General features: G+C 36.0%; 2 protein-coding genes across 4 annotated transcripts; one reads left to right on the top strand and one right to left on the bottom strand.

Annotated features, from left to right (window-relative positions):
* The first annotated feature begins 125 nt into the window (after positions 1–125).
* Positions 126–19,104, top strand: LOC108669252 (39S ribosomal protein L2, mitochondrial). Of its 3 annotated transcripts, none has more exons than XM_018156557.2 (10): positions 126–190; positions 11,712–11,801; positions 11,995–12,114; positions 12,721–12,799; positions 13,006–13,183; positions 13,395–13,468; positions 13,641–13,734; positions 16,143–16,264; positions 16,640–16,904; positions 17,461–19,092. In XM_018156557.2, the coding sequence occupies exons 2-9, from the start codon at positions 11,730–11,732 to the stop codon at positions 16,882–16,884; spliced, it is 984 nt and encodes a 327-aa protein (XP_018012046.1). In that variant the 5' UTR covers positions 126–190; positions 11,712–11,729; the 3' UTR covers positions 16,885–16,904; positions 17,461–19,092. The 3 variants fall into 3 exon arrangements, with proteins under 3 accessions (XP_018012046.1, XP_047739469.1, XP_047739468.1); XM_047883512.1 differs by lacking the exon at positions 126–190 and adding an exon at positions 5,576–5,593; XM_047883513.1 differs by lacking the exon at positions 126–190 and adding an exon at positions 5,575–5,593 and having other exon boundaries at positions 16,640–19,104.
* LOC108669253 (polyprenol reductase) lies at positions 16,469–23,617 on the bottom strand. Its single transcript, XM_018156558.2, has 7 exons — positions 23,553–23,617; positions 21,774–22,051; positions 20,850–20,998; positions 19,831–20,022; positions 18,860–18,994; positions 18,084–18,247; positions 16,469–17,571 (listed from the first exon to the last, which is right to left on the bottom strand). The coding sequence occupies exons 2-7, from the start codon at positions 21,995–21,997 to the stop codon at positions 17,479–17,481; spliced, it is 957 nt and encodes a 318-aa protein (XP_018012047.1). The 5' UTR covers positions 21,998–22,051; positions 23,553–23,617; the 3' UTR covers positions 16,469–17,478.
* Positions 23,618–24,983: the final 1,366 nt, after the last annotated feature.

The raw sequence follows: 24,983 nt of genomic DNA on the forward strand, positions 1-24,983 counted from the left end.
TATATGGTATATATGTTTTTTCGAGTGAATTCAACATATAGAGAATCCTCATAGCATAGTTTTCCTGAGGTCCGACGTGTGCTTGAGGACGCGTTTTGATAATGAACTTTAATATTCATTTTACTCGGCAGTGTCGGCACCCTATTCGGCTCAAAAGTGACATGAAATATTCCAAGATTTGGATTCGAGTGTAAGGCTAAAGACTTAGTCAAATTAAAGTAATTTTTTGCAAAACCCATTGGCGGGCAAACTATATTCGTATGACAACATTCAATCTGGGAAATGGGAATCATATTTAGTAACTTGAAAAATAATCATAGTGGCAAACCAGAGTTTTTTTGGAATCAGTTCATTTTTAATTTCCTCACTAACTCAAGATTTAAACCACTTTATTAAGTATGATAATGCTGGTATTTATGATACTTTACTGGTCTACTTATAGGACTCAAAAATGAACTTGAGGGAGAGTCTAAAAAACTCTCTGCTTTGCCACTATGCATGATACTTTACTGGTCTACTTATAGGACTCAAAAATGAACTTGAGGGAGAGTCTAAAAAACTGTCTGCTTTGTCACTATGCTTGAAATTTCTCCAAAAAGTCACATAGCCTAACTGTAACTTGAATTTTAGCTAGCTAGTAGCTTGTAGCTATACATATATAGCCGCCGTTTGTGATACAGTTAGGTACTGGGCACAGCCGCACAAACATTATTAACGAATTTAGCGTACTAGCCTGCATCAGTGCATCTTCATCATGCATGCCTGTACCTATTCAATCAGACCAATTTAACTACACAAGCTCTCACTCTCAGACAGTAGTCAGTATCAATCAATGGTCATCCTAGAGGTTACCCTGTGGCTTTAAGTCCGAAGTTGGAATTCTAGAAATAATAGCTAATCTGTTGATCAGGATGGAATTTTAATTTCAGAGGTTCATATATTATTTCGATCCACCAAGACCACTTCTTTTATCCAACATCGTTATTTGAGGCAAAAAATGAACTTCTTAAAGGCTTAAAACACGCACGCTAACTTGCTCAGTTTCTATAAAGTACCAAATCACTTGGAAGTTGTAACTTGTAAACCTGCACCTATCACTCAACAATTAAAATTAGACTTATAAAAAAGTATTAGTTAGTTGAAAATTTGTCTCTTAAGTTGACCGCAATGAACTAAACTTCATTAAGTAATCATTAGGCAGAGTTTTTCATCATGCACACTAAACACGCAATTCAGAGTTCAGACGAGACGAAATTCATAACACATGAGCTAACATGCTACTGAATTGAATTGCTTCTTTCCCGCTAACGGTGATCTAGCGGGATGATCAATCGTTACTTAATTCGTATACGGTTGTATACGAATTACGAATTAACTAATCGTTTGTATACTTAATGCAAGAGAATGAATAATTATGTTGTTTCTGATCAAACAAACGAAAACTTTTTCTGTTTCTGATCAAATGAACGAAAACTTCTGATCAAACAAACGAAAACTTCTGATCAAACAAACGAAAACTTCTGATCAAACGAACGAAAACTTCTGATCAAACGACTGAAAACTTCTGATCAAACGAACGAAAACTTCTGATCAAACGAATAAAAACGACTTTGAATTCTAATACGGATCATTAATTTTACAGCGTATTTCCTCTTTTAATTGAAAAACATCCTTTTACATAAAAAACAACTAATTTTTTCTTACAGCTCCTCAGGAATGACGAATGAATGCTCCTCATATTGACAAATGACGATCTTACTCTTATAGCTAAAAATTTTAAATTGAATGATTTTGTCATTTCAAAGACTCCATTGATTACAGAACTTTTGTTTTTGGAAGTGTATTCAAGAAAAGTTTCTGAAATAGTAGAAACATTTCCATTATCATTCTGAAATAGAAGCGTCATTTCCGTTCTTATATATAAACAGGATTAATAAAATACCTATCAAATCCATCCAATGTCATTCAATTTGTGATGTATGAACGACCATTTTACTTTGATTCCTATGATGCTCATTTTTACCGGTTGAAGCTGTAGAATTAAATTACATTAAAAAATTAAATAAAATTAAATTTTACTAAATCAAAATTTATTATTTAATACACTAGATGGTACATGCTGTAGAATTAAATTCTATTAGAAAAATGTTAAATTAAAAATCTGATTATATTTTTTAAATTAAAAATTAATTTTTATTGTATTAAATTGTATTATTAATGCACTATACCGTACGTGCTCTGTTTTCTGTAATGAAATAGTTTCCCTTCTTAAACAACGAAAATTTTCTAAAAGACACAAAACGTTCGAAAACGCGGGATGGCAGACGAAATCATTCAGAATTTGAAGTCAATTTATCAAGATAAATTCAACATAATAGGGCAAAAAATTCAAATCTGGAACGTATAAATAGGTTTTTATAATTAAAAAAAAATTTCAATCATTTAAATCTCAGAATGGAATGTGAATCAAGTCTATTTATTGTGAAATCAAACTAGACACAACCAAAACATAAGTGTGTGACACCATCTTGTGGGAAGTAAACAGAAAACTCCATGTGAATGTATGCAGTGAAAGAGTTGAAGTTTATCTCATAATTTTGTGTGAAATCGAAAACTTTGTGGGTGATGTCCAATTGTGAGAATTTTTTACAAAGCTGGATGTGTTTATTTTTATTTTAGAACGTATTCATTGCAAAAATGTGTCCGATAGCCTACAGATAAACGACTAGTTAACTTGATTAGTGGTTGGCAACACGGGATTGGATTTCAAACCACGCGCGATTTTCAAATGAGCTCAGTTCGTCAATTTTCATTGCAGTGGAAGGTGGTGTAACGTGGTGGTAGGGTTGGTATTTCGATACATTTTCTTATATTGACATGAGAATATATTACCTATACAGAATTCCACACTGCAGTGTTGATATCTTATTTTCAAACAATTCAGGATGGAAATCTAGAAATCTCATTGTGTCATAGCAGAGACTTTTTATACCTACTTGTCCTCAAGTTTGTTTTTGAGTTCTATACCATTCATAATACCAGTGTACCTAGATAAGTTCTGTCCATGCTACTAAAGTTGCCATGCTACAGGAAAAGGAAATATTTCTTTAACACATTGACTCTGAAGTGGTAGACCCTACATATGCGTACTACAAAATGTATTTCTCCAGGGCGTAGGTAGTAGTCACGGAGTAGTGACGGTGAGTAGTGGAGTACTACTACATAATTCAGGCAGTGTGGAAATCCAGAGGGGTAATATATTAACTGGTATTGGTCTGGTAAACATAGCAAATTGGGAAGCAGGACCCAAAAATCTGGAACGTCCAGCATAGTGGCAAAGCAGAGAATATTTTAGACTCTCCCTCAAGTTCATTTTTGAGTCCTATAAGTAGACAAGCAAAGTATCATGTTAACCAGCATTGTCATACTTAAGAAATTGGTTTAAATCTTGAGTAAATGAGGAAATTGAAAATGAACTGATTCTAAAAAATCTCAGGTTTGTCACTATGACGTCCAGCACACTTCCACTTTCATTCCATCATCATCACTGATCTGATGAGTCTCTGCAAGATGCCACAGCTGTTTCTTTGAAAAAAAACAGCGCTTGCATCATCACAGTAACAAGAATCCAATCAACGCTTGAACGCGTCCAACTTAACAGTCACAAGAGTCCAATCAATGCTTGAACGTGTTCAACGTCACAGTCACATCACTCACATGAATCCAATCATTGCTAGAACGTGTGCAATGCCAGTCACAAGAATCCAATTACCATCAGAACGCATGCAACGTCACTGCCACTGGAATCCAAACAGCATTAGAAAGCTAGAATGGACCGCCCCAAATGCACACATTGTTAACGCACTAATGCTAATTTAATGTGTCATGCTACATTTCTTATTTCAAGCGTCTAATACAATAATGTAGTTATGTCACTATTGATGAAAATTGCAAAGAATAACATCTTTACTTTGTACATTCACTCACAAATACATGAAAAACTGCCTATGATTTCATCGACAAATAAAAAACTTATGATAGTTTTCAGCTGAGACATGAAAACTACTCGTGATCAGGATTCAGGAATCAGGAGTACCATGCCTACCATCTGTACCGAAACAATAACAAAGAAGGTGACACGTGACAGAGATACCAACAATATATCAATATACTCCGTGAAGAAAAGAAATATTTGAATTCTTCTATATTGTAAATTTTTAGTAACTGACATTCAACAGAATGGTTTAATAACGGTCGTAAATGTTATACATGCATTGCATGCAGTATCAATCGTGTGCAACGAAGCTGGCGGGAAAAGCTTTTGGCTCAGCCTGGTTAGTTGACTTAGTTCTCATTACGCAACCGGTGGATATGCTAACTGCAATGCAGATGAAGCTCGGACTTCAGTTTTATACTCCTTAGGTTTTATTCATACACTTTGAGACTATTATTGAGTTAAAATTTTACGTGATATGTTGTGTCGTTGTGAGCTGTCTAAAGTTCTAATAATGTATAAATTGCGAGGTTCACAGAATCTAAAGTTTTGAATGCTAAACTTTCCAAGTACGCTACTGGTAGTCTAGTCAGTCAAGTGTCATGTGCATTGCCTCTTCTTTGATAAGTTTCTCCGATTGCTGATGAGTTTATCCTCATTTTGAAAGCTGACATAACAAATAAGTGCAATAAATGTTTTTTTTTATATTCATTATGTAAAGAGTAAATAGTACTATAAGCCATAGCTAGCCTATTTAGTTCTTGCCGATGAGCTGTTAGTTTACTCTGAGTGAGTAAGGACTAAGGAGAGTGGCGAGACTCTTTTTGCCATTCATTACTCACTAACGGCATTCATTATTTAATTCAAGCAATAAGCATTCGTGTTTAGCATTGTTTACCGTATTTGCTAAAGAGGATCGCATAAAATGAAAGAATTAGCTTTTTAATGTAATATTCTGATAGTCAGCCCTTTACTTCCACTAATTATTATACGATGTTTCGATACGATCTTTGAATTCAAAAATTTTTATGTTCAATGATCACGTTTATTTTTCTATATAAAATGCAAGCTTTATCAACAAGAGTGTAAGTATCGTTCATAGAACAATGCCAATTTTGACCATTTTTTTCTTCATGTGCAGTTTAACTAATATGATACAAAGGCTGATTGCATGCAATCGAATCCGCGTTTGTTTGAGCTGGTTGGGAGTCGGATGCTAGCATATCTTCCAAATCAGTTTCAGGTATGATTTTCAGAAATAATGAAAAAAATTTTGGAGTAAATTAATTATGACCGTAAAAGAAAATAATTTGGTGTGCTCTGAATCAACTGGTCAAACTCTGAACAACTAATACATCAAGTGCTCTTAATCAACTCGTATATAGGTGACTTTTGCATTCAAGTATATCGGCAAGATCTAATGGAACTTTTTTCAGAATCAAGAGTACATCCTTTACCGGCTGCAACGTTGTGAGGCCTCCTCAAGATATCCTTTGCTCACCGGAGAGTGACGCATCTCTACCAGCGACCTCGGAAACATTCATGCGGGGCGCAAAGCTTATGCAGCCTTCCCAAGATCTTTCTTGCTCATCGGTGACTGTGAGTGATGAGTCTCTACTGGTGTCAGTAGCGACCTTGTAACTTCTACTGAGCACAACGTGTACTCTTCTTTCAGTAGATTCCTCTTGCTTGTCCGTGAGTGACGCGCACAATTAACAATATTAGGATTTTCTCTGTGTTGTCTGACGTAACGTTCATGCCGAGGCCGATTTCTGACAACCTGCAAACCTGTTTCTAGTTGCCACTTGCCTGGAACTTATTTTCAGGCGGAACGCTTTTTTTAAGTGAACCTCTAATCTTAGATTTCCACTCCGAATTCAGGTTGCCTAAAATCAGCCAAATCAAAGAACAAAAAAGGCCAATAACTCACTATATACTACTACTAGTTTATTTGTAGGTTCTGCTATAAAACTTTCATTCATTTTCTTTTTGTAGTATTTAAAATTTAATTAGGAAGTACTCCTATTATAAATTTTAGCCGGCCAGCGCAATTGAGAAAAACTAAATCAAGGAATTTGTCTGGAAAAAATTACTATATGGCAACTCAGTTTAAAAACAGTATAATAAATAAAATAATAGTACAAGATGAAGCAATCGGAGTCAACGTGTTAGCTAAATGGACCAGTTGGAACTTGACCAATACAAACATTTCATTATCATAGGAAAATAGCAGAACATTTAATAATATTGTTTAGAGATAGTAGGTACCGTATACACTATATTGCCTAACGCATTTCCAAAAATTAATTTGTAATGAGATTTCAAATCAACATGAAAAAATTCGGCAAGAGACACAAATTTTTTCCTTCTCCTGTCTGAACTCTGAATTGCATTTGGACAAAGCACTATTTCTGCAAAAATGTCTTTTGTACCAGCCCGGGATCAATCCAAGCTGAAATGCAGTAAAAATAATATATGTTTAAAAATTACTTTTTAAAGAGAACACTTCTAAAGAATCCAGTGTCTCCAATGTTACAGATGTAAAATGAATTTCTCATTTTATTTTCGAATATTAAAAATATTAATTTTTTTCAATTTTTTAGTATATAAAATTTTTTTAATATATAAATTGTTTTTGAAAAATATTTATTCTGTCAATTGATTCATGCATTGCCTCTGACTTCACACAAGTGTGCAAAATTTCAGATCAATTGGACAGGTAAAAGTGTGTCAAATATCAGTTATCAGATTTTTGTAGCTGACAAAATTATTTTTTCATTTTTTTTTAAATCGCAAAAAATTTTTTTAAATTCTAAAATCATTTATTTTGACATTTGATTCATGCATTGTCTCCAACTTTACGCATGTGTGCAAAATTTCAGATTGATAGGATAAGTAGAAGTGTGTTAAATTTTGATTAAAAGATTTGTAGCAGACAGACAGACAAACAAGAAGTGAAGTTAAAGAGACGTGTTGTAAAAAAAATTCATATTGCTTGTGTGATGGAACCCGTCATTATATTGATCCGGAACCTATACTGAACCCATCACTATACTGTAATATACCGTCAACCGGGGCAACTCGGGACTGGCGGGGCACCTCTGACACGTCGTAAAACAGTCATAGTAGCGAAACTAATTGGAATATTGCTAAACTAAATATAGTGGCCTAAACAACAACATTTTTCCTATCTATGTAGTATAAAGGAAGTCGAAAAATACGACATTTACTAGCTTTGAAAAATTCCTGAAAAAAATGGTGAAAAACGCTATTTTGAAAAGTTATATCTGCTAAGGTCTGTAGCAAAAAAAATATTTGCCGTATTAAAAAATTTTACTTACATAAAAGTTGCACCCAGGTGTCGGCTTGAAAACGTAATTGACAGATTTTGCCTGTCTCATTACAAAAAAAAATGGCGGCCATTTCCGCACGGCGGGGCTACTCGGAACACCCCCCCGGGGCTATTCGGGACACCCCGGAAAGCACATTTACAGTAGAACCTCAGTTAGCAAAGGCTCCAGTTAAGAAAAAAATTGATTAAAAACAAAGAATATTGATTACATTTACCTCCCTGAGTGAAAAAAAAAGTTCACTTATCGTCTCACAAATTACAAGCCGTCCTGTAAGCTTACAGATACAGAAAAAATGCATGATGCTGCTGATATGAAGCTTGCAGTGGACAAGGTTGTTGTAAATGCTCAATGGCATGTTCATGGATACCATAATATGGCATCAATAATACAGTAATATCCCATCAATAATATGGTACCGTCAACTGGGTGATTCAGCCCTGTTCATAATGATGGCCAAAGTGGGGTAATAAACGGTCATAAACAGTGGCCAAAGTCACTCAGGCGTTTATGACCTGGTTTACAACCCTGGCGTTTATGACCCAGGCGTTTATGACCCCGACGTTTACGACCCCGCGTTTACGACCACAGCATGAATCAAAAACACAGCCAAAGTCACCCCAGTTGATGGTAATTAATGTTTATGGTAATATATCAATGAAGGAAAAACTAGTAAAAGTCACAAAAAATGTCATTTATTCTACCTCTACATTGTCTACAATGAAAGAAGATGACTTCAGAGTACTGTTAGTAATGGATGAGTACGCTCTGCATGCTTCAAATATTTTAAAATGAAGTTTTATTCCCAGTGTCCCGAGTAGCCCCGTTCAACAGGGCTACTCGGGACACTCTTTTTTTTTGCTTCTGGCACCTTACGAATAGCATATGATATTTTTTTGAAGATGCCATTTGATAGCCCTCGCAAAGAGCTATGAAATGAGCCTAAACTTGTTTATGAAATGTTTCATCGTAAGAAGTTATTAACAAAAAACGCTCAAAACCGTCCCTAGTAGCCCCGGTTGACGGTAGTCATTAATTTATTCTAAATATACCTGGTTACCTAAGTGCATAAAAATTTGGGATAAATGGCAACTGTCAAGGTATGTAAAGGACATTTGCTTCATGTGGCAGGACTTGAAGGATAATTTTTGTTGCTAATTTATACCAACAATGCAATATATTCATCTGAGTGTTACCTTAAATAATTTGAGAATCATTCTCCATATATGTGCATGAGTGTTGTGCAAGAATTTGGCAGTCATTTTGCAACATTTTTGAAAGCGAATTGCTAATTATGTGAGGAAGAATCTTCCTCACATAATTAGCAATTCGCTCTCTAAAATGTTGCAAAATGACTGCCAAATTCTTGCACAACACTCATGCACATATAGCATATAGTGGCAGCACTATCATACTTAAGAAATTGGCTTAAATCTTAAGTAAATGAGGAAATTAAGAATGAACTGATTCTAAAAACGCTCTGGATTGCCACTATGTATAGCGCTGCATCAGTACCGTCAAACGGGGTAAAAGGGACGGGCGGGCAGGGTAAATCGGGACGCGCATCCCACATTTTGTAGAAATGTTGTAGCAGCTAAGCTAATTAAAATATTGCAAAACTAAAAATAATGCCTTAAACTTCAACATTTTTACTTTATATTATGTGTAAAGCTAGTCAAGAAATCGAACATTTACTATCTCTAAAAAATGGCTGAAAAAAATTAATAAAAAGTGCGATTTTGGAAAAGTACCTCAGCTAAGGTCTGGAGCAAAAAAAATATTCACCGTATTGAAAAATTTTACTCATATAAAAGTTGCACAGTGCACCCAGGTGTCGGCTAGAAAGCGTAATTGACGGAATTTGCCTATCTCATTAAAAAAAAATGGCAGCCATTTCCACACAATGGGGTAATTAGGGACACCCTTAAAAATGCATTTACAGTAGAACCTCAGTTAGCAAAGGCTCCAGTTAACAAAAAAATTTATTAACAACAAAGAATTTTGATTACATTTACCTTGCTCAGCGAAAAAAAATTCACTTGTCGAAAAATTAGTGCATCAGCGGTCATCACAAAATTGTACATAGAATGTTATATATAGAATTGTGCACCAGGCATCATAGAATGAAAAGTAATTGGCCTAAACTATGATTTATTTCTCCAAAGCATATGATGGTTGTCACTAAAACATTCCTTTCTGTTTTAGGTATGTTTTTGACAATTCTTTTTTTTATAGTAAATTCACTTAACCCAATTAAAATGGTGTGAAATTACAAGCTGTCCTGTAAGCTTTCAGATACAGAAAAAAATGCTATAAGGCTGCTGATATGAAGCTTGCAGTAGTTGAAATGCTCAATGGCCTGTTCATGGATACGGTAATATCACATCAATAATACAGCAATTAATGTATATGGTTATATCATATCAATAAAGGAAAAACAAGTAAAAATCACAGAAAATTTCATTTATTCTACCTCTACATCATCTACAATGAAAGAGGACTTCAGAGTACTGTTAGTAATGGACAAGTACACTCTGCTTCAAATGTTTTAAAATTAAGTTATATTGCAAGTGTCCCGGATTACCCAGTTCCCAGGGGTAATTCAGGACACTTTTATTTTGCATCTGGCACCTTACATATAGCATATGAATTTTTTTTGGAAATGCCATTCAGTAGCCCTCGCAAAGAGCTTTGAAATTGAGCCCAAACTCATTTCTGAAATGTTTCATGGTAAGAAGTTATTAACAAAAAATATAACTCAGTACTCACTGCAGTGAGTGACAGAGAGCGCATTTTCTCGTCGACGAAAACTTGAGGTCACGGACAGACTGACAGACAGACGGACGGACGGATGGACGGACATGGCAAGCACAATAGTGCATTTTTTCCATAAATGAGAAAATGCACTAAAAATGCTCAAAACCGTCCCTTTTTACTCCGTTTGATGGTATAGGGCTGCTGATATTAAGATTGCAGTGGACAATGTCATCATCAATGCTCAATGGCATGTCCATGCATGCAGGGATATGGTAAAATCACATCAATAATATGGTACCAATGTATGGATATGGTAATTTTGTAGCAATAAAGGAAAAACAAGTAAAAATAACAAATGTAATTTATTCTACATTTACATCATCTACAAAGGAAGAGGAGGACTTCAGAGTACTGTTAGTAATAAATGCGTACAGTCTGCACGCTTCAAATGTTTTAGAATGAAATTTTATCTCAAGTGTCCCTTATTACCCCATTACCAGAGGTTATTCAAGATGCTTTTCTTTTGTGTCTGACACCTTATGAATAGCGTGTGGAAGTTTTTTGCAGATGCCATACAATAGCCCTTGCAAAGATCTTTAAAACAAGCCCAAACTCGTTAATGAAATGTTTCATAGTAAGAAGTTATTAATGAAAGATGTCGAAACCGTCCCTTATTACCCTGTTTGACAGTACACTGCATGCTTCAAATGCTCTAAAATCAAGTGCATTTCAAGTGTCCTGGATTACCCTGTTCCCAGGGGTAATTCAGGATGCTTTTTTTGCTTCTGACATTTTACAAATAGCATATGGAGTTTTTTTTTTGGAGATGCCATGCATAGCCCTTGCAAAGTCCTATAAAATATGTCCAAACTTGTTTATGAAATGTTCCATGGGAAGAAGTTATCAATGAAAAACAAAAAACAAAAAATCATCCCTTATTACCCCTTTTGACTGTATGACCAAATGCCTCCCCTTATATTCTGAGATGATGATGGATACAATCAATTGTTGAAGTGAAAGGAATATAAATATGTCCAACATTGGAATAATTCATGAATGGAAATGAACTAAGTAATTTTTTTTAAGATTTAGTGTGTTATCACCAGTGAGACTCAGAGTCAAATGTTTCATAATCTATACCATATTTATCAATATTTTCTTGCATATTTTCTTGTCTTACATAAGATCAAAATTATATTAGCCACTTTATGTTTTAATTATGTATGGTGCATTAAAAAGAATTTTTTTATGTCATTCAAACAACTAGCTAAAGCAAAGCTTCATTATTGTGCAGTTTGTTTCTGTATTCAATCCTAGTTGGTGTTGGGGCTTCTGGTGCATCTGCAACCCAGAATTAGTATTAATTCTTAGGTGCTATTATAAACTAATATTATTGTGATGAAACTGATTTTGATTGAGATGTGCTGAAACTATCTCTGGGAAGTACCTATATTTAAAGAACTGGAAACTTCAAAATATCTTCACTCTCTTGCTGTGTTTGCTAGTGAATGAATAACTGTTTGAAACTGTTGTTGAAGACTAATTAGTTGTCATGGTCACTAGTATTGTTGTTGTGATAGTCACTATTAACCCTAAATATTTTATTACAGTCTCTACTAAGTTAAAATATGGCTCTATCAATTTCAACTGGATCAAGGATTCTCAATATATGTAGGTCCATACATCCATGTATATCCAAGGTGGGTTTTCTCTTGAATCATTATGTTATTGAAGTGAGTTGATCAATAAAATTTGTTTCAATAATATAGCTTTTATCTATCATTGAAAAATTTGATTTTATATTCATTTGCACATAAATTGATCAAACAAATTTTCCACATTGACCATCAGACCATCTTTGGCTTTGATAAACTGAATTTTAAATTTTTGCAGGAAATTCTAACTGTCTGGCCCTCATCATTAAGCTCATGTGCTGGTCAGCAGCGTTCATTCAACATTCGCCGTATTGACATGCCACATCCTGCTGATCGAAAATTCAACTATAAATTTCAGGTTTGTCTAATTTTAGTTTCAACTGACATCTTAATTAGAAACTAGGATTACCATTGTTACATCATGGAAAAGTATTTAGTCAATAATGTCTATTTTTGAATATACAGGCAAATGGTATAATTGTTTTCTATTTAATATACCATACCTATATATATATATACATAGATTTTCATTGATCTTTGATCTGAAAGCTAAAGTTAAGATAAGTATGAGCTTCACAAATAAATATGTCCACTGTATTCTAAGTATAAATATTATTTGTAGATAAAATCTTTATTCTAATGAGGTTTGCCTAAGTTGTTTACGCTAGTAACTCTAATTTAACTGTTGAGATCATATTTATTTCAGTTCAAACAATTGCATAGGATAAGCTCTCTGAAAGTTTTCAAATGTGATCATGATGTTGAATTATGTACGTATATATGTAATCTGCATAAAGAATTATTTAACTGATGAGTCATCATGACCATTTTTTTAGAAGGAAACTCATTTGAGGTAAAGATTGCTGTTGCATTGCTTACGCATGAAAGACAGTCCATTATTTATCGGACATTATTTGGATTTGTCCAATGCTGTTTGTAGTAAATTTATTTATTTTTATAAAAGGTCTATTATCCATTGGATGGGAAATACACCATCAAGCATCTGGAAATGGAATCAATATGTGGAAAACATCCATTCACAGGTGTGTTCTTATAACTTTATTGTCATAAACAGGTTTGCTATGAAAATTTTATCCTAGTTTTCTTTTTTTTAATAAAATAATGCCAAGAAAATTAGTGTTCGCTAAAATTTTGCTTGCAGTTTAGGGATAAGCCTAATTTATTTGCAATTAATCATACTTACTCCAATTATCATTGCAATAATCTTGAGTAATTTTCTTTGTGACAGGGCGCAAGATTGTTGGCACAGCAGGTAAGGGTATGGAACCAAAGTATCGCTGGGTCGACTTCAACCGACGTGGCCCGAGTGATGGCGTTAGCGTTAAAGAAGAACAGGTCATAGAAGTGCAGTATGATCCTAACAGAAGTGCCTTCATTGCTCTGGTTGGCAGCAAGGCTCATCTTCGGTGAGTTTGTGATGAGATAAAACTTGAAATTTAATGCTGGAATATCTCATTATTTTGTGTATTGAAGTTTTTATGTACATGGTAAATAAGTCATGATTTAGGTTCTAGTAAAAGACTGCACCACTTTGAATGTAGTGAGCGAAATGCATACGGTATCATAAAATTTGTGATTATTCCCTTGTAAAATGTTCTCTCATTTACTCATGAGCAGTTACATTATAGCAACAACTACTATGGAACTGGGAAGTATCATTCGCTCCCACAGTGCGATACCAGATATTCCTAGTGAGTTATTAATTTGTTAGAACATTGTGGTGATATTATGTGATTTTAGAGGTTCTTGTTCTTATGTTAATCTGCTAAAACGATTGATTAAAAAACTCTTGATTGGACTACATTTAACTTTTCAACATTTACTTCTATTGTCAAAATTTCATTATCTTGATATATTTTTAAGTTCGTGGTGTGCCCGGCGACTCTCACCCCATTGGTGCCCTGGCTGTGGGCTCGACAGTTTGTCACGTGGAGCGTGTCCCTGGCCATGGGGCTGAGTGAGTACATACATCACATAACTAGAGTATCCTATATGCTACGCTGTTAAAGTGACAGATAAATACTTTATGCTCCTTTGATGAAAAACTTGTTAAAAATGAGGTAAATCCCGACGGAATCCATTACCACCTAGGAGTAAATTAATTTCACTATTAGTTATTTGCTGCTATTTTTCCCGGTGCCCGAATGAATTTACTGGCGTCACTGAAAGTAGCCTAGAACTTCTTCTGACGTAGTGCGCCAAGTTAATAATGACACCGAGTAAACGACCTGCTCAGGGAGATGCACTCTGGGTGGCTCACCTCTGAGAGGTCGAAATACCGAATGTTAGATTGTCAGCAAAGGAAGAGCGTACTTTGCAATGGGTTTTTATACACAAATTTCAGCTTGAATTAAGTATTATTTGTCCTTTGAATAATTTCACGTCATGGATATGCATGGGTCACGGATTACTAGTACTGGTATACTATGTAGATGTGACAGCGCACGCCTTTGTCTTTAGCTCCCATCGCAGGTAAGATTCAAATTGACACGAGTTAAAAAAGAAATTAACGAATATTTTGTGATTTTAGCAGAGGGCATCTTCCATCGGTTTGCATAAGAAGAAGAGACTTATTAAATGTGGTCTGTACTAAGGATAACGGCCAAATAAAAACAAGTTATGAAGATGGACAATAGAATAAAAACATGGTTTGCCATGAAATATTTATTATTTACTGCCCACGGAAGCGATTCACCCGAAGAAATAATAGTCCTCACACATTCGTTTTTTTTTTCACTAGCAATTCACGTCCAACATTGTGTTCTAACTAGTGTAAGTAACGGTATTGAATGTGTTATGCTCTATACTCGAGGGAGTAGCAGGTAGAACTCAACGTTAACACTTACATTACGTACTTGTAGCATATATAAACACTGTAGTTAACTTTAATTCTTTTTCTCAAGATAATTAAACTTAACACGTTGACTACGATTACTTCAACTTGTACAATTATTTCATTTTTTGTACTTTTTTTTAAGCATGGTTGCCAGACGGTCATTTTTTCCAGACAAATTCCATGATTTAGTTTTTCTCAATTGCGTTGGCCGGCTAAAATTTATGATAGGGGTACTTCCTAATTAAATTTTAAATACTGCAAAAAGAAAATAAATGCAATTTTTATAGCTGAACCTACAAATAAACTAGTATACATTGAATTATCGGCCTTTTTTGGCCTTTTTTGTTCTCGGATTTGGCCGCTTTTAGGCAACCTGAATTATGTACCACTACCTCCTGGAGAAATACATTTCGTGGTACGCATATGTACCAATACGTAGTCAACGTGTTAATAACATGTTATCTTTTGTTAACCCTCTATTATGCCGAGTTAATTTTACAACAATATTAGTAAGTAGACTGGACAGTGTTCAGCACTCCATGTTGTACACTGCAGCTTGTATTATTACAAGATGGTGATGGAAGTTATCTGGAGAGATATTGCAAATCTTAACGCTCAGCAGGCATATTTTTGCTTTGAAATTAAACCGAACAGCATTCAAGAGAATCGTGTCAGGCTCTTGAATTAACCCAACATTAGAAGGACGGACCAGCATCTTGATTCTACTAAGCCCATCTGACGTCAGATGGGGTGGATCTGGCGGACGTTCAGAACGAGAGAAGCGGAACCAATGATCACACTCTTCAGAGCCCTTGTAATACCTATCCTTGAATACTGCTGCCAGCTCTGGACTCCGTTTACACTAGGCGCAATACGGCAACTGGAAGGAGTCCAACGAACCTTTACTTCCAGGATCAGAGGGATGGAGAATATTAACTACTGGGAGAGGTTACAGCGACTGAGTCTGTACTCACTGCAGAGGAGACGGGAGAGGTATGTCATTCTGTACACATGGAAAATGATAACCGGATTGGTGCCAAACTTCGAGAGCGAGACCTTCAGGATTCAGACATATCACAACGAGAGAAGGGGGAGACTGTGCAAGATCCCCCCACTACGTAACAGATCCGCGGTCAGATTTCAATCCCTGCGGGAAGGATCACTTTCCGTGGCAGGGCCAAGGCTGTTCAACGCCCTACCAAGGGATCTAAGAGAGGGGGAGTTCACCCTGGAGACCTTCCTGGGCACAATCCCAGATCGACCTCCCCTGCAACACTACCAGCGGCGAGAAGCAAGCAACAGCATCGTGCATCAGGTGGCCCAAATGTGGGCGGATGAACGATAACCAAAAGCGGCGATCCATCGTGGCCTGGGACTGCTATGTCCCAAACAAATACTAAGGATACTAAGGAAGCACAAACTACTATTTTTTCCAGATTTTCAGGTATAATTTTCACGCTGGATTTGAGTTTGAAATTTTCAAGAGATGAACAAGGCTGTGGATGCTAATAATTATAATTTGTCTGCAGGTACTTGGTAGCTGCGGGCACCTCGGGCACGGTCAAGAGGAAGCTGGAGGACGGTAAAATGGTCCTCCTGCTGCCCAGCAAACACGAGGTTGCCCTTGATCCTCGCTGCAATGCCGTCTGTGGTCAGTTTCACCAGTTAACAGTGGTTATAGGTTTAATATGTAATTATCAACAGTTCTTGTAGCTTGTACAATGTACATAGTTAACAACCTGAAAAAGACATCACATAGACGTGTGTGTTTATCAAAGAAAGGGTTAGAAGTCTCTTAGCTGACCTTGGTGTTGATGAAACAAGTTTTCGTATAAATCGAAAAATGAAAAATCTATTACAAGAATTTCATGGTTTACTTACGACTATAAAAAATAATAAAATGCAAACAAATAAATATCCCAGAGAGTTGTAATATTTTTTGAGGTTATTGCACAAGTTTATCCATCTAGAATAACGGGAAAATATGTTACAATTACCTACTTTTTTGTCGGTTAATTTCTCCCAGGACAAATATCGAATCCTAACCACGACAAGATACATATCGGCTCGGGGACAAGATTTAGGTGGTTACGGAAATACCCTCGATCAGGATTGTGGCAGCGCAAAGACGGATATTGTGGCAAGAAAATCAGGGCACCGCCGCCATTAAAGCACGTAGTTGAGAAGAAGGAGACCGAAGTGATCAGGCTTGTGTGCATGACTGAAGGACCGAAGAAGCACATTGTTCCCACTTGCGACCGAGTAACTTAGCAACTTTTATAGCGGAAAAGGTAATATTTGGTGAATGCCACCTGTGGCGAAGAACATCATGAGTATAATGAATATTTAAACCAACGTAGATACGAACAGTTCTTATGCTTGATCATCGTTTATAGTTTGGAATGAAAATGTGAATATTTATATTAGAATTATGACAGCTCAACAAGCCAAGTGGAATATGAGGCACGGATCTTGTAAAGCTTGCTATTTACGATAACTTCACACAATGAAGCATGAAATTCTGGCTACTTGAGATATTTTTTGACAAAGTTATAACATAGCACATATAAATGTATACATGAACTACCACCCTCAGGACTTCAGGGAAATAAGATAGTAGTTTTCGATAATATAAAGTTATAATATGATCTGCCTACTCCATTTTAAAACGTTCGTTTGAAAAAAAATTTATATTCTTTCAAACGTTGGTATATTGATTGATATGTACAATTACGGTTCTCACTCATTTATTTACTTGAATACTCTGTCTTCCCAGATTTCATCTACAGCTTCGGATCAATACGGATCATTAATATAATATGTATTTAAAATTGCAAATTCCAACAGGTTCCACCTATTCTTGCATTACAACAGTCCAGGACAGATGGCTCTCCTGCTTAAGGGGTAGTCGGCAAAAATGCTGCGGTACCATCGATGATTCGAAAGTGCCACGTGAACCTGGAAATAAATCATTGTGAATTACTTAAATTTCAACATTGGAATGTATCTAGTTTTAAATGAAGAATTTGTATCAATCAAGCGTTTCAATTCGACATACATTAATTAAGAAAGTTTGTGTTAAGAGTTCAAATCAAAGAGCACGTAAAATATTTTTGTTACAATCTCTTTTTAGCTTACATTCATATGTATAATATTTATATATTTAGGCTGTTATGCAGTGCCGTGTAGTGACCATAACAAATTGACAAGACCTACATTATCAGTTAGGCATTAATAAATTTAAACTTCAAAATTTGATATGGCGAAATGCGATGTAAGTGTGAACACTACGGTATATAATTTACCTCACCTAGAATTTGGGAAAGTCCCATCATGACACGAGGGATTTCACAAAAAATTGAATTAGGTACGCGTTTCTTCACCGTCACTGATTGCTCGATGCTATAATTCAACACTCGAGATATTTTAATACGTCTAACAAATAAGGTTTTTCGTTATAGCCGTCTTACCTGATTAGAGAAAACGAAGAGCCACATGATGGCCGTGGCAGCATTACGGTGCAGGGCGAAGAGCGCCGTGTACATGATCACCTCAGCGGACATGTGTGGACACGACACGTACTCGAAGGCTCCTCCCACGGGCAAGACGTAAGATCCTGCTCGTCCCTGAACAACTGAGACGTAACATGGGTTACACCTTCACATAAACGACGTTTACGAAATTATCGTACATGTAATCAGAGAATGTTTGCAGGTACTAGCATCACGATAAAGACAAATTCAATATGAATAATGCGAATGCTTATATTGCTCTATCGTCTAATTTCTTCTTTCTTACACTTTTTTCCATTTTGAAAATTATTATTTCAGATAGTGAACGACCAACAGCGAGCATTAAAGCTCTAGGATGTTGAAGAATCATGGCTAAAATAGGATTTGTAGATTTCAAGTGCGGCGCGACATTCAGACGCGGGTATTTCGAGTCAGATTCTCTGTTTACAGAGAGGATTTGCTTCACGTTCTGCTAAGTTTAAGGTTCTGCTCATTGTCACGGAAGTAACAATTTGTCTGAGTTGCGAGTTTCTCTGGCACATGATAGGAAATGATTCTATTACGGTATATTACTAGATTTCCAGGAATAGTTACATGCATATAATCTGAGTCCATGTGCTAGGACAAGCGAAACTCACAAACTATACCAGATTAAAACATAAAATGGCGAAAATAATTAAGATACTCCGGTTCAAAAATAAGAGAAGGGAAATCAAAGCATGCAAATTACGTACGCTTTGCTTCTTTACGTAATCGAGCAAGTCGGGCGATGCTGTCGCGTTGCACTGCGAAGGCTAAACCGAAGTAAAATGAGCAAGCGATGCAAAATGCGACCTCCTCTGTCGTATACACCAGGCTGGTGCTGCCTCCTGCAACGAAGCCAAAGAAATCTGAGTAAGCTTGATGTCAAATTAACAATGACTGCAAATCTTTTTGTAAAGAGCCAATATCCGAGCGAAAATAAATTTAAGTCATCAAAGCAGTCATGACTTCTGTCAAAGAGCTGAGTGAGATGAGTACTTGAAAGAAATGTACTAAATAAAGTTGCTTTAGTAGAATGAACTTTTCCAGAGCTCCTTTCCAGTCTAGGCTCAAAGATCGTGCAGCGTTGAGATATTGTCCTGATATTTGAAAAACAGGCTGATACAAGTTGGGTCTTCCTTTGAAAAGGAAGATGATTTGCAATTAAAATCGCATTCATAGACGTTAAAAATTTTAGCTAGTGATTATGAGGATTACCCTCCCGTTAGCTATTAACCTACGTAACACCGAAAGTCATGAATTAATATCACCAAAATATAAAAAGTCTCCACCGTCGTCAATTCCTTCAATCAAAAATCTATTACAATTTACATAGAACAGAAGGTCTCGAATGAGCATTTTTCTCACCGGCGTCGGAAGAAATGAGCAGCGTTAGCATCTCATCAACAGTGACGAACACACTCGAACAAGAGGTCGTTTATACGGTAAGTCGACAGCCCGCATGAGAGAGACAATGAATAAAAATGTCAGGAATATTGCCTACATTACTTACTTTACAACTGAGACCCGCAGTCAGATACTTCGAGCTTTGTCTAAGAGACGCTAGGGGCTGCCTCAAGGAACGCGAAATTTTATAGGACTTCTGATGAGTATAGACACGTAAGAAGACCCCTTTCAGAGACGCTCATAACTTCCAAGTGCGAGGAAGTGGCGAAGTTCTAACCCGATACGAGGGCAGGAGTGTGTGAGAGGAGAAGCGTGAAGGCGGAGATGTAGTGCAAGAAGCCCACGGCGTACTGCAACACATTCATCACCGCTGAGCTGCTGAACACGCTCACGAAGTAGCACTCGTAGAAGCGGGCACAGCATTGAACGGTCAAAAGCACCACGCTTGTCACGCTCAACAGGCTCGAATCTGAACAAAATTCATGCTTAATAACTCAAAAATTCATACTTAAAACGAAAATACAAATTATGTGAGCGTACACTAATTTTCTATTTAAGATAAATTACACGTTTTTTCCAAGTAAAAGAAGAAATTCCGGCAAATTTTTTGCTTCTGCCTTTTTGGTAAAATCTAGAAAATTACTGCAACTGAGACTGAGATTGATACGTTCTTGCAGGCAGGTTCTAGCTGAGACACGTTATTGAATGCCTTCAATGGTAATTCGATTAGTTGAAGTCAAAGAAGAATTTGCAAATGGTACAAGTATTAAATAATATATAATTAATATTTTTACATACCATTAACAATACATATTTTCTCTATCTCGTGGAAAGAAATTCAATTTATTGAGATTGGTCATAATCACATGGGTAAGACAAGCTATTGCTGTATTCTGGATCAAGCAAAAATATTCAACAATAAATATACCAAAACTTCACTTCCGCTAATGTTGAAACAGCATCCATGACTGAGCAAGATCTTGGTTACTATACAAAATGTCTGAAAATTTGGAAACACAAATATTCCCGACTCCGCTGTTCTTAGATTAGTAATGCCTGTATAGTACATGAATGACACAGTTAATCATCTCTAATTTAATCATTCTAATCCATGAATGACTCAATGGAGGAATTAATTGAAAGAGATGAAAACAAAAGGATTTAAGCATAGCATAGTATGAATCGACGAAGATGATTAGGCCGACGAGGGCCTATCGTCTTGCATTCAAACACAAACTACTAAAAAATGCCACGTCAAGTCCAAAAATTGATTATTGTTGATTCATTTCAACCCACCACTTGGCTGCCTGCGCGGAGAGGTCAGGAGATCGAGGCTCGAGAACACCCAGCTCGGTGGCGCGACGCCTCGACCGTAAACAATGTATAGCAGGAAGCAGCTCAGCAAGCCCACGCTACTCGAAACCACGTAGAAATGACCAAACCAACTGTAGCGGTAGAAACAATAAATGGGATTTTAGCTTAGGTACTTAAGGTGACAATGACAGTAATTTTGTTTTGTAATGAATTTGCGGGTCACTTGAAAGAAAATGACAGAACCAAGTTAGTAATTTTATATATTAGTAGCACGGCACGGATGGTTGCCTCAATCAATTTCAATGTCAGTTGATCTATCCTTATATATACGAAACAAAATTATATTAATGATTGACAATAAGAGTTAGTTAGTTTAGTGGCCAAATGTTTCCTAGCGCTTCAGTTTTTTAGCTAACTCGCACCGAAAGTCAAGATGAACATCACTATAAAGGTGGAAGGTCTCAATTATTCATCACCCACAAGGGGCGGAAGGTCTCAGATGTCCAGCCCGCTGAAGCTGGCTCGAAAGAAGCAGCGTTAGCATCTTAAAGAGACGAAGTGACAAGGAGGGACAGGTGAAAAGCAACAGAAACGAAGACACTCGAACAAGAGGTCGCTTACACGGGACGTCGGCCGCCCGCACGAGAGACAGAGAAGGGAAATGTAAGGAATCCTGCCTACAAAATAACTTAACCCCACAACTGAGACCTACAGTCAGACACCGCGAGCTCAGCGGTGGGGCGCTCAGGAACAATCCCCCTAGGAACGCGAAATCCCATAGGACTTCTGACGAGCACAGGCACACGTCAGAAGTCCCCCCTGAGGGGTTAACAATAAGAGATAACATTTAAAATGATCATCAGGATAACAACGACAGTATTGATGAAATAATTATTCAAAGCTCACCTTTTTGGAACAGTCATGAATCTGATCCACCAGGAGTTGCCATGCTTCTTAACAGGTAGAGTTTTACCAAACCCAAGGAATGTTTGGACAGATTTTTGCAAGATGCTCGGGAGCCATGGTACAGAAGAGGAGGCTATAGGCTCCAACACGACCACTATCCCAGCAGACGCCAGGTAGAAGGCAGCTGGCCAATTCACCGCCAATACTATGTCAAACAAGTTCATCTCCAGCCTTGATGATAATAGTTTTAAGGCAGGTTATTCTTCAGAAAACTGAGTCTAGAATGAAACAAAGAAGTTGGGAAGAAATAATTAAAGAATATTTCATATGTGTTTACAAATGCATGGTTAATCTTTTCATAATATTTTAAGGCTCTAACTTGGGTATAAAGCTTGGTTATCTCAAGTATTATTCTGCATTAATACCAACAGACAAATATAACTATGGTTTACACAGCTTGGAAGGCAATTGAATTTAAAATATTGTTTTCATACGTATGTATATATTGATGAAAAGAAATATTTCATAACATTTCTAAAAATCACTTCATCACAGTTAAAGATGAGAACATTGTAAAGAAAATAGAACATTATTTCAAGTCTCATCAAAAGTCTTTTACTTCAACTCTTTTGTATGAAAAGCTGAATAAATGAATAACATATTAACGTATTAATAATAAAAATCTTATTGATTACATAAAATAAAAGGTTAAAAAAATACAATGAAATATTCAGGCATTCTTGAATAACATGTGCCTATGACACTGGTTAATGAGCAATCCATGCATATGATTTGGCTTTTAATGAATACGTTATGTACAAAAAGAGCATTTTGTCAGGGATGTTATTTTGCAATCATCTTGAAAGAAAATCCTTACCATGCATGTAAATAAATTTATAAACTGAAGGCTAGTCCCTACTAGTCCTCCTATAGCATACAATTTCACATTACTAATCAAATTATAAAATACTCGAATATTCAAGCTTAAGAGACGGAAAAATTACCAATGAAATTTCCTGCATCAGAGCATTATAATAAATTTTAACAAGCTATGAAAGGTTAAACTCAAGCATATCAAACACAAGACCTCCCAAACAAGTAATTAACAACAAATTACAATGAACAAATTAGTCATGTTTATTCAGGGACAGCACAAATAATCAGTGGCATACTAGCAATTCAATTTGTTCTATTTGTGTAACAGTTTATTCTTGCAGCAATGCAGTTGGCAGTATAAGCAACATTGTTAATCAGTTACAGTGCACTTGTCAGGAAAGCAAATTATCACACAAAAACAATAGGGAACAGATCTCTAAATGATACTTTCAGAATTGGAGAATTTTCAGGTAGAAACCTGAATTTTGTGGGAGCATTGATTTAAAAATACAAAATTTGTATGATCTAACAGAAGTGTCGGTGTGGTTAATGATTCATGCAAATGTGTGGTTCAATAACTTGACCTAAACAGGCTACGGCACTAATAAACAAATATGCATAAAATCATACATGAAAATTGGCAAACATTAAATCAAGGCCTTCTTAATAATTGCTAAAGTGAAATTTCCATCCATTATTTTAATCAACCACTTGTGTTCTTTAACACTCATTACAATTACAATCAATAAATCACAATGGATTAATTTTATTTTGAGCATAAATTTTTAGAAGCATTTAGCGCAGGCTATTGAATGAAGAAAACATCAAGCATGATTTGCAGAAAAACTATCAACAAATACTACTTCCTGGACATGCCCTGTATCAAGAAAAAATTTTGTTTACATAAAAATTATGAATTTGCCGATCAGAAAATGATGTCAAACAGGGATGAAGGACTGCTATGAATGACTTTCTCCTTCAAACGACATTCCCAACGCCTCTAAATCTTCATTGCTGATTTTGATCTTCTGGTCATCAAGAGCTTTCTGCAAAAAAAAATAAAATAAAATTGAAAAAATAACCAATTCTTAACAATACATAATAATGCAGCTAATGCATGTTATAAAAACTTTTAAGTGCATTTGAACATATATAATTCATTTTAGGCCAACAAGATTCATTACATCAACAAACACTAACCTTGACACAAGCCTGATATTTGGAAAACAGGCTGATACAAGTTGGATCTTCCTTTGCGCTTCCTTTCAAGAAGTCCTCAGCAAACCACCTATTGAAGCATTTATCATACTTGTGCTTCAGGTCTAAGCAATCAATACTAATGCTATTCATGGCTGTTCAGCTATCATGCATCATAGCATAACAATCAAGTAGGAAGAGTGAAAAAAGGTAAGATGGAAAAGTGCACAGGCCAACAATATCCTAATAAAGTGCAATAACTATAAAAATTTCTTGACAATTTACCTAAGGTCCACCAGTGAAATCAACCTTAGGCTCTTGAATAAGAATTTATTTCTTATTATTAATTTTTGGCTTACTGTAAGCATTTTAGATTACATATGGTAACAGAAGCAAATATTTTTGCAATCTAGTATCAACTCCTCTATCATAGAGTTAACTTGAAGAAAATTAGTGATATAATTCTATACCATTAAATAAATAATTTGAAAAATTCTAACATCCACAACACACAAGTTGCCATCATAATTTAGGTACCACCACCTCCCAACTAGTCTGGAAAAGTCCTATTTTTGTCTGAAATATCGCGGCTCTAATATCATATAATTTCAGTAGGTATGAAATCTCGCGGCTCTAATATCATATAATTTCAGTAGGTATGAAATCTCGCGGCTCGAATGTCATAAATTTTTGTTTGATTAAAAAATCGCGGTTTGCAACGCGCATAGTTGCGGTCATGTCAAAGCGGTCAGACTGTATATTAACACGTGCTGAACTTACAGTAGAGACAAATTTTATTGTTGCCGTTTGACTGTTTAAGGGTAAAATTAGAGATTTGGGGTAACACGTGCATAAACTTTGTAAATAAATTCGCATTCGCACCTCGTAAATGGCTTTTCATGGCCGAGATATGGCATTCACGGCTCGGTGAAATAGAATCACGGCTCGTAGAAATGGAATCACGGCTGGCAAATCCATAAAACCACGGCTCGAAAAATTCAGTCGCGGCTCGCCAAGTAGATATATTCCATACTAGCCTCCCAATAGGTACCAAATAATAATTAATAATAAATTATAGCAGTTTCAGCGTTATTAAGCCATACATAGGCCTGTTGCCAATTCTAAACATTGCAGGAC

The sequence above is a fragment of the Hyalella azteca genome, unplaced genomic scaffold, assembly GCF_000764305.2.
Source record: "Hyalella azteca isolate HAZT.00-mixed unplaced genomic scaffold, Hazt_2.0.2 contig13133, whole genome shotgun sequence".
Lineage (NCBI taxonomy): Eukaryota > Metazoa > Arthropoda > Malacostraca > Amphipoda > Hyalellidae > Hyalella > Hyalella azteca.

Excerpts from the sequence above, each read along its gene's own strand:
- LOC108669253 (XM_018156558.2), bottom strand. The coding sequence starts at position 21,997 with ATGAACTTGTTTGACATAGTATTGGCGGTGAATTGGCCAGCTGCCTTC. Across the intron at positions 20,999-21,773 it reads TTCATGACTGTTCCAAAAAG|TTGGTTTGGTCATTTCTACG; the intron begins GTGAGCTTTGAA and ends CTACCGCTACAG. Across the intron at positions 20,023-20,849 it reads TCCGCGCAGGCAGCCAAGTG|ATTCGAGCCTGTTGAGCGTG; the intron begins GTGGGTTGAAAT and ends AATTTTGTTCAG.
- LOC108669252 (XM_018156557.2), top strand. The coding sequence starts at position 11,730 with ATGGCTCTATCAATTTCAACTGGATCAAGGATTCTCAATATATGTAGG. Across the intron at positions 13,184-13,394 it reads GGCAGCAAGGCTCATCTTCG|TTACATTATAGCAACAACTA; the intron begins GTGAGTTTGTGA and ends ACTCATGAGCAG. Across the intron at positions 13,735-16,142 it reads GTCCCTGGCCATGGGGCTGA|GTACTTGGTAGCTGCGGGCA; the intron begins GTGAGTACATAC and ends ATTTGTCTGCAG.